The 10,075-nt window shown below is 50.2% G+C and overlaps 1 protein-coding gene across 1 annotated transcript in view; it reads right to left on the bottom strand.

The window, feature by feature from the left end:
- Positions 1-556: 556 nt before the first annotated feature.
- Positions 557-10,075, bottom strand: part of MPHOSPH8 (M-phase phosphoprotein 8) — a gene marked incomplete at its 5' end in the record, with an annotated part of 18,157 nt that continues 8,638 nt past the window's right edge. Inside the window, 8 exon segments of the mRNA XM_010149409.1 lie at positions 557-598; positions 1,379-1,462; positions 2,083-2,210; positions 3,897-4,051; positions 5,848-6,002; positions 7,873-7,959; positions 8,741-8,782; positions 8,784-8,885. Coding sequence (XP_010147711.1) covers positions 557-598; positions 1,379-1,462; positions 2,083-2,210; positions 3,897-4,051; positions 5,848-6,002; positions 7,873-7,959; positions 8,741-8,782; positions 8,784-8,885 — 795 coding nt within the window.

The raw sequence follows: 10,075 nt of genomic DNA, 5'->3' as shown, positions 1-10,075 counted from the left end.
CCTTCTCATCGGGAAAAGCAGCAAACCAGGAACACAGCCCTCGGCAGCTCCACGTGAAGTCTAACGTGGCAACTCCAAGGCGTAATTTCTGCCCACGGCTCCAAGAAGACGACAGTCCCGCATTTCACACAGAAACGTTAGAGTAAGTAGAAAATTTTAGTTTACAAATGGAAAAGATCTTTCTATTAGAAAAGACATTTCACGTAGTTACCTTAAATAGCTCTTACACGCACCATTCCACATTGTGGAAAAGCCGAAATACGCAGTCTGGACTCCGCAAGTTAAAGAAAACCAGCATTCTGTGTATTGGCACAAATACTTACATCTACATCTGTACAGAATCAACAGCAGCTGCCAACCCTGTCCCGCCACCGTTCAGCCGCTCTCCAACCGCTCTCCCCCGCGGGACTGCCAACGCCTGACCGCGATGGGGGAACCTCGTCTGAAGAGCGGGGTGCCAGAAAGTTCCAAACTGCTCTGTCAGTCTCTCAACGGAGGAAGCGGGAAGTAGGTCCAAAACAAAGCGTCAGTCGGCTCCACGCTCGCCGCTGTGAGGTCACTGCAACTGCACGCGGTACGCGCCGATCAGCAGCTTCACCTGTAAAAGCAAGCAGGTGGTTCACACCCAACTCCAGTGTTAAACGCCACTTCCCACGTGGGCACAGCACGAGAAGGCAGGAGGAATTTACAGTCTGTGTTGAATAAAACCTGTCTGTAGCAGCCCGACTGAAATATGAGTGCCCTGTGAACGGACTGAAGCAGAACCCTGCTGCAGGAGGCGGTGAGCCCCAGATCTGAACTAGACACACATGTACCCGAGTTCCATTTTGTTAAAAAAAGGGAAAAAGTGCACAATAAAACACCTAAAAGTCTAAGTTTTAGATCTCAGAGTCTAGAAAATGTAGTGGTGCATCTTCCAAGGATAAAGCAGGCGCTACACCACCAGGATCTGCTATTCAGCCTGCAACATGTGGTGGGGCGACTGCCTGAAGCACCCGGAAAACACAGCAGACAACAAGCAGACTGCGTGCCCTGCTAAGTACTTCCAGCTCTTCCTGTGGTGCCGAGAACGCAGCCGTACGCAAAACCCACCGTGCCCTCTGGTCATTAAATTCACTGTACGGGTGGGGAAAATGGTTAGCCGTAACATTCCTTCATCCTGGTGCGGGAACTGCTCTGACCGCAGCGTGAAAACGTTCGGCTGTGACACAACTAACCCCCTCGGTGACGTTCCCGAGCTCTGGTAGCATCAGAGGCTGCAGCTGTAACCGCTGGGAACGAGGAGAAGTCCCTGGTTCTACGTTCACAGCACGCAGCTGGAAACACCCGGAAGAGGTATCGTACAACGAACCAACGTACGCACGAGATCATTCTGTACCTTGGCAGTGGGAACTTCTGCCAACCGTATGAACAGCTTGTTAAGGCCTGCAGTGGGGTTGAAGGAATAAATAAAGTGACTGTCCTAAAAGGAAACAGAAAACGGACAAAGTTAGTGGGGCAGGCTATGGCTGGAAGCGCTACGCGAGCAGACCAACGGAACACAGCCTTCTCGGAAAGCTGCGTGCGCGGCAAAGCAACCGCTGCAGCCACGGAGAAAACGAGGGCTTGAAAAAGGGCACAGTCTCGTGCGTGTCGCAGGTTGAAAACCCCCAAACAACAGAAGCTAACCACCAGAAATAGGAGGTAGGTTGTCAAAACAAGGTAAAAGGAGGGAGAAGTGAAACGGGTTCCAAGGGAGGCTCGCGGCCTCAGGGCTGGCTCACAGGAGGGCTAAGGCCGGCCCCAGGGACCTCAGGAGGCAGCCGGGCCAAGCCCCTGCACAACAGGGCCGCCCAGAGGCGGGCTCGCCAGTGCCCCGACTCTGCCTTTTAAGGCATAATGTTTTATGGATCCTAATACCAGGTTGGTTGTTCTCTCCACGTACAGAGAACTACATTTTCATAAATAAACCAACCCTACCATGATAAAATTGCTCCATCACAATACTCAAGATCCCAATCAAAGCACTAAGGATTCCCAAGCTGCCCCACAAAGACATCATAAAGCAGATGGACAGGCAGTCAGTTATACGGAAACATTTACCAAAAACACAGGGAGCTGGAACTTGTCGTTTAAAACCACGGCTTGAACACTGCACGGTCCGCAGAGCCGAGCAATGACTTCTTTACCAAAGAAATTTGCATGGAAAACAAAGAGAAGAACTCCAGATCCTGAAAGGGAAGACAGTACAGTCAGGTCAACCTGAAGCCAGAGCCGTTGCAGGCAGGCAGCGCCGTCGGTGGAACCTGACGTGCTCTGGGCTGTCTGTTCCCTCAGCAGGGACAGCCCAGCCTGGTCACTCACAGTCTTCACGGGCTGCGCCGGAACTCAGTAAGCAGCAGCCTTCAGTGCTCACAAGTGCTTATATAAGGTTTCCTAAAGCTACAGAGGAGACCTACGATCAACAGCTCCACAACCTGTATTACAGCTCTCCGCCAGCAGCAGACCGAGCAGACCCCACCCCTCCGGTCTCAGTTTAAGCAGTATTGCAGAGACACATGAATGTCCTGTCTCAAGCAAAGTCCGCACCAGCAGGTGTTTCCTGATACGCTCAAAAGGTGAATAAAAATGGCTCAACTAAGCCAAGCATCAGAGTATCGGGTCTGCGGGGCAAGGTTTTGGTAGCAGGGGGGTAAAGGGGTGGATTCTGTGAGAAGCTGCCAGAACCTTCTCCATGTCCAATAGGGCCAGTGCCAGCCAGCTCCAAGATGGACCTGCTGCTGGCCAAGGGCAGGCCCCCCAGTGACGGTGGCAGCGCCTCTGGGATAAGGTGTTTGAGAAAGGAAGAAAAACGTGGAAGAAAACTGCAGTGGGGAGAGAGCAGGATGTGAGAGGAACAGCCCTGCAGACCCCCAGGTCAGTGGAGAAGGAGGGGAGGAGATGCTCCAGGCGCCGGAGCAGAGATTCCCTGGCAGCCCGTGGTGCAGCCCATGGTGAGGCCGGCTGTGCCCTGCAGCCATGGGGGGTCACAGGGGAGCAGAGACCCACCTGCACCCCGGGAGGACCCCACACCGGAGCAGGGGGTGCCCAAAGGAGGCTGTGACTTCATGGGAAGCCCATGCTGGAGCAGCTCCTGGCAAAGCTGTGGCTCTGTGGAGCCCAGGCTGGAGCAGGTTTGCTGGGAAAGGACTGTGCTGGGCTGATCCCGGCTGGGGACCAGGTGCCCTCCAAAGCTGCCCCGTCACTGCCCTCCTCAGCTGGGCAGGGGAGAGCGTGTGATGAGACTCACAGCTCGAGGTAAGGGCAGGGAGGGATCATCTGCACCGTATCTGGATTCCTGAAAGACTGAAGAAACATTCCCAAGTATCTTGGGAATTTGATTCCCAGCTTTTTCCAAGGGTCTAGGACAAAAGGAGTTGATTGATGCTGGCTTCTTTTCTGCAGTATTTCTGTGTCAGCACGACGACAGCGCTGTGACTACACCCCCAGACTCCAGCGTGGTGCGTACTGGCTACAAAACAAGGTGATCCGCTACGAGATCTTTTTGAGTATGCTCTTAATAGTAAGTTTCTTCAAAACAGTTGATTCTCAGGTAAACTGCTCCTTTCCTGTAACACCTGTCACATAGCCAAGGTGACCCTGGCAGCGCTAACACAGCCCACGAAGAGAAGAAAGGAGCTGTGTACGTGGCAAGAGAAACCCTTCAAAAATACAAAGGTACCCACAGCACATCAGAACTCTGCTCCTCTCCCTACACTCCACCATCGGAGCATCCGTGATGTAGCGTGCTGCAGCGTGATCTCAGACACAAGTCACTCTGCACAGCAGGTACTTTCAGACCTATCTCCAAGGCAGCTCCTTCATGTACTGTTGGAATAAAACAACCCCCCCACCCCCCACCACCACAAACCCCCTACCTTCTGTCACGTTCTGGGGGGGTTTATAGGTAAAATCCGTAGCAAAGTCTGGCCCTTCACAGAGACGATGACAGGCAATCGGAAAGACTGGCTCCAGCAAAATCAGTCGAGCTTCGAAATATTCCCTGATGGTATCTTCTGCTACTCTCGAGAGCCTGGAAGACCAGAGGGGTGAGGCCTGTAGGCAGTTACCTTACGGATAAACAGATGAACCTCAAGTCCCAATACTTCATTAATAAACTGTTTCCCAGTGATCTGCTTGTGAAATTCATCTACTGCGTTATGAATAATAGGTATACTGCGTATACCTTATTTCTTTTTCCTCCAATTCATCCCCTCCACTGGAGGAGGGGAGGGGGATTTGTGAGAGCGGCTTCGTGGTATTTTGCTAGCTGGAGTTAAACAACGACATGTTGCTGGCCGGAGTTAAACCACGACATGCGTCCGCAGTAAAAAGCTGAGAGACGTACTGCAGCAGACTAAAACCCAATTCCCACATCTTCTGAAGGCTTTTTATGTAGAAAGTTGTCCCCGAAACATCACTATGTACCTAGTGGCTCAGCAGCAGCAGGCCACCACTTCCCCAGCATGGCCATTACCAACCTGACTGCAAGTACAACCTAAGAACAACTAATTCGCTCCTGGCAGTACAACCCACAACATCAGAAGGATACAGACCAGTTGGAGCGAGTCCAGAGGAGGCCACGAAGATGCTCCGAGGGCTGGAGCACCTCTGCTATGGGGACAGGCTGAGAGAGTTGGGCTTGTTCAGCCTGGAGAAGAGAAGGCTCCAGGGAGACCTTATAGCACCTTCCAGTACCTGAAGGGGCTACAAGGAAGCTGGGGGGGACTTTTTACAAGGGCCTGTAGTGACAGGACAAGGGGTAATGGGTTTCAGTTTAAAGTGGGGAGATTTAGATTGGATATCAGGAAGAGGTTCTTCCCAGAGAGGGTGGTGAGACACTGGAACAGTTTGCCCAGAGAAGCTGTGGATGCCCTATCCCTGGAAGTGTTCAAGGCCAGGCTGGATGAGGCTTTGAGCAACCTGGTCTAGTGGAAGGTGTCCCTGCCCATGGCAGGGGGGTTGGAACTAGATGGGCTTTAAGGTCCCTTCCAACCTGTGATTCTGTGATAAAATCATAAATGAACAGAAGGACCTTGCAGTGAGAGAGTGCTCTTCCAGCACCAACTACGCATTCACGGCAAAACCTCACCAGCTGCAGAAGCTCTGAGACCCTCCCTGCGCCTTCTCCAAGTTTAGAGACTGTTGGTTACAGTTTGCTGCCCTGCTCACTCTCAGTATTGCTCCAAACCGAGCCTCAGAGCTCACTCCTTCTCTTTACATCCGTCTCCATGTAGCGCCCGAGTTCAGCAGCTCAGTGTACTTTTACATGACCACATGGCACGCACGCTTCACCTCCCACAGACACCGCACTGCTCCTCTGCGGCCCGGGGAGGTTTCGTTTCCGTCGTATAGCGGCATGAAAGCCATGTCCCTTGGCACCCACAGCTGACAGGCCTAAGGGTCCAACAACGCCCCAGCTGCATGCGCTGACGTTTCACAGTGGTTTGGCATTTTTCTGTTTGCTTCTAGTTTGTTAAAATGCTTTTTTAGCACAGTATTTTATTTGGCGTGCCCTAGTAAGAGTTTACGTTCAACTGCCCAGTGCTTGTACCCTTCTTCCCAAGCACTGCGTTCCTAGTTTAAGGAATCTTTCACCTCCAGTAATTCCCTTTTCCTCCTTTCCATCTTTCTACTGTTTAAGCGTCTGCTAATTGTGTCAGCTGACATCACTTTCGATTCGCCCGAGTTACCAGTTAGCTTTGTGCCCACATCAGACCTGTTTCCTTTCCTGCAATCTCCCCCTCTCCCCTTGACCTAAACCAGCACTGGCACACGCCTCGCACTGCCGGCTCCACCGCGCCCAGCGTCGACGGACGGCCTACTCACGTTTCCAGGTGACTCTTGAGCTGCTCGTACACCAGCACGTTATTGCACTGTTTGGCGAAATGCAGCGCGCTGTTCTGATGCTTGGACAGGATGTTACAGTCTGCGCCGCTTTCGATCATAAGCCGCACTATATCGCAATTCCCTCTTTTACAGGCCTGCGCAGGAAGTGAGGAGATGGAAGGAGGGACAACAGTGACAAATTGCCCGTTAGAGCAGAGCACAACACTGAAGCAAGCAGAAGGGCAGAAATGAATTAAAATCCCAAAGCAGTTGAAAATCAGAAGACAAGTGTGGGTATTTGCTCCGCAAACGCTCAGCACAACTCAAAACTTGGGATCACGCTTCATCACTATTTTATCTTTACTCAGGCAGCACTGCACACCCGATCCCACAGGAGCAGCAACACTCAGGATCACCAAGTGAACTTAATTAGGAAAAATAAATAGATAAAACAAGCCCCAGAAATCTGTGAAAACAACTAATTTGCTGGGGTTGGGTAACCGTAAGCTTTCTTGCATTTGTTTACCGGAATAAATGGGTTTCTGCAGAGGTATTCAGAACGATTCCAAGTGTCTGTTTCTAGGAATCTCTGTTGAAATCTCAAGGCATGCAACAAATCAAGAGAATTTGCCCCAAACTGTTACTCAGCTATGTTAGGCAGTCACTGTTATCAACTGCCTACGCGCCCAGGGCTGTTCGGTGTCACAGCAAGAATTTTAGGGCATATAAAACTTGTCAAAAGCACAGGGAAGTCTGCAGCAAGCTTTCCTTAGAGGAAGGCAAACACATCTCTTGGCCTCTTGTTTTCAAACGTTTCCCTCAAATTAGGGAAAGGCACAAGAGAGAAATTTCTACGCTGATGAGACCCTTTCAGAAGTTCTAAAATTCGTCTCAGCTCTGAACTCTTACCTGTGCTTTCAATCCATATGTTCCATAAACAAACCCACCTGCCCCCCCAGACAACAACAAAACCACCCCAAACATCGCACACGACCTCTGAGAAAGGAATTAAGTGCCAAGACTGCTTTTTCCGCCCTCTCTTTTAAAAAAGTATGATCCAACTCCTAAGGTTAAATAAGAGTGAGTTGATGAACACATTCATGTGTTTATCCAGACATGGCTAAACTTGGTCCCGTAAGTTACCGGAAACGAGACCGTTCTCTCTGTATCTTTGCACAAGAAAACATCTGGAACAAGTCACTGTAGGCTGGCAACGAGAAAGGATGTACAGCTGCGCACCAGGTACCAACAAAACCTTCCCAAACAACAAGAGTCAGAACAGCTTCATGGAGGTAGCCAGATTAGGAAGAGGCTTCGGAGCAAAGTGGCAGAGCGTGTTAACCATCTTCTTTACAAAAATGTCAATTCCCCAGGCTTGTTAAGCCTTGCAGAGGATTGAAAAGAAACAATACCATGTTCTCTTACACAGAAAAGCTTTTGTAATGTCTTCTGCAAACAAACTGCCTTCAAAAGCCTACACAGAAATACAGCAAGTTTATCAGGAAGGTACCTTTCGTGCAATTATTTGATAAAAAAAAAAATATTAAGCACAGGCTGTTTTGAGAGCTTTAGGATTTTCGCCTTAGAACAAAACAAATTACAAATTTCCTTTGTGCTGGGGGGCAGTAAAAGTGCAGAACAAGGAGTGGGAAGGAGACTGCAAACTGGTCATTTTGTTGCTGGCCTGTGATGAAAAAACAAATCAATCACAGCAACAGCCAAATGAAAGATTCTCCTTTCTGGAATTCATGTCTTCCCGCTAACAAGTGGATTATCTCAGTTTTAAGACCACATCCCCATGTTGGGGTGAGCGACGGGAGAGGGTGAGGAGCCGCATTCAGCCCTGCAGGCGGATGTAACGGTACGTTTAAACACAAGGGATTCAAACACTGCCTACAACACGTCGGGGTGTTTGTATTTCACACGCAGTTCACGTTCCCTAAGCCACCGCTACAAATACGCTTTTCTGTTGCACTAGTTTGCCAAGAGCATTCACGATTGAACCGTGCCAGGACAAACATTTACCTTCATTAAAGCCGTTTCCCCGCTGCTCTGCTGCATGTTCACGTACGCGCCAGCTTCCAGAAGAATAGCGACTGTGGTTAGGAAATTCTGAAAATATTAAGAGAAAGAAAATCACAAGACAAGTAAGTAGAAAATACTCCGGGTTTGTTTCAGAACGTAGACTGGCATTTATTTAAAATCCATCAGTAAAATCCAAAGCGTGAGGCATGACACAACGCAGTTCTCTCCCACAGCTAATAAGCAGCAGCTCAGGCAAGCAGACACGAGTGTTCACAATTCCAACTGTTTTCTTCCTGCAGTGTTCACTGTAGCAGGATTTAGAAAAAAGTACGTTTGCATCAATCACCAAGCTGGAATCAGGCTCCCTTCTGGCCTTTCATCTGCTGTGCAGAGGGAAACGTGCCAGCCAGCTGGACCAGAAGAGCGCACCCATCAAACATCCTCTGAGTTACTACTCTGGTTGGTCTTGGTTTGGGAGGAGCTCGCCACTGTCGCCACCTCCCAGCTCTCACAGAGAGTAAACCCTGCTTAGGCAGGGAACTGCTCCCAGAGTGTCCCTGGTTATGTCCCCCAGCTACACAGGATCCAAACAAGCGATTCCAACAGGAGAACTTCACCCCCCGTGACAGAAGTTGAGGGATACCCCTCTGCCCCCCTCTCCCACAGGCAGCCCTGTGACGCTCGGGTAGGGTCTGCGATCAGAACGCATGTACACCACCGCAGCCACAGCTGCTGAAATGACGCGGTGAAGGCCGCGCCGCTGTATCCTGCTAGCGACTTCTCAGGCGCCATCCAAGGGGAACAGGACTGTGTACCACTTTTAAACATACGAGTCGAGAACCACAGATACGACGGTAACTAAGCCAACCTTCTCGGCTGCGCAGATCAAGGCGGTTGTCCCGTTTTTTTTTTTCCCTGCCATTAACGTTAGCTCCTTTCCTGATGAGGACCCGGAGAAGGTCATCGTGCCCACCAGCCGCAGCAAGCATTACTAGGGTCACTCCATTTGAATCCTGCAACAAGAACCGTTGCCATTAAAAAAAAAAAAAAAGTAACCAAATGCTTAAATCAAAGCTGCAAGACAAAAGCTGAAAGTGCGCCAAGAGGTTTCACGAAGATTCCTTCCGTGGCAGAATTCCCACGTACGTGGCTGCCAGGTGCTGACAAGCTATCACCTCTTGGCCTCACACTCTGAGCTCCATCACCTGCACAACCTGTAACACTCCGAGGAGGAGAAAACCCAGAATAAGCCAGGAGGAAAGGCAGGAAGGTGCCTGAGGGTGGGGAAGGCAGCAGGACGGCAGAAAAGGAATCAGCAGCCACTGGAGGAAAACCAAGTGGATCGAGTGGCTGCTACCCCAGTGCTGCTTTTGAGTCTTAGCAGTGCAAGTCCGGAGAGACGCCTGTAACCAGCCAGCGCCCTCCCTCGCTCTTCATCTTCCACCAGATGCTACAACTCAGAGGACAAGACTGCCTGAGCAGATCCTTAGGCGTGTTTTCTACTACACTACCAAGTCCTTGCATGAGGTACAGCTCTCAAAATGTTACACAACACACCTACGCAGCAGCACCAGTGAAAATACTGGTATAAAGACAGATTTTAATCGTCAAAAACAGAACTGTAGTAATATTTAACAGGAAAATAGATCCTTGTAAGAAATAAGAAGAAACCAATGAACTGGCAGAAAACTACAATTATTCGTGGAGTGAAGTGGTCCCAGCCTGTCAAAACAAAAAATGCAAGTGTTTTTCTTGTTGGGTTTTGTGGCTGGGGGCGCGGGCAGAGGCACACAACACTATCGTCCCTCCTCAGCTGGGCAGGGCAGAGAAAACACAATGAAGGCTTGAAGGGCAGAGAGGGATCATTCAGCAATTACTGTCACAGGCAAAACTGGCTCAGCTTGGGGAAAAAAATAATCTATCATCAATCAAATCAGAGTAAAAAGAGAACTACAACCAAATTTTAAAACCCCTTCCCTCCACACCACACTCAAATTCACTCCTGCTTTCCTATACCTCCTCCCCCCAGGCAGTGCGGGGGGGATGGGGAATGGGTGTTATGGTCAGTCCATCGTCTCTGCTGCTCCTTCCTCCTCAGGGGAGGATCCTCACACTCTGTCCCTGTTCTAGCCTGGGGCCCCTCCTACAGGAGACCATCCCACATGAACTTCTCCAGTGTGAGTCCTTCCCACAGGATCAGCGT

This window comes from Eurypyga helias, unplaced genomic scaffold, assembly GCF_000690775.1.
Source record: "Eurypyga helias isolate BGI_N326 unplaced genomic scaffold, ASM69077v1 scaffold16293, whole genome shotgun sequence".
Lineage (NCBI taxonomy): Eukaryota > Metazoa > Chordata > Aves > Eurypygiformes > Eurypygidae > Eurypyga > Eurypyga helias.
Note: the sequence above shows the minus strand (reverse complement) of the source record. Positions and strands in the feature narration are given on the sequence as shown.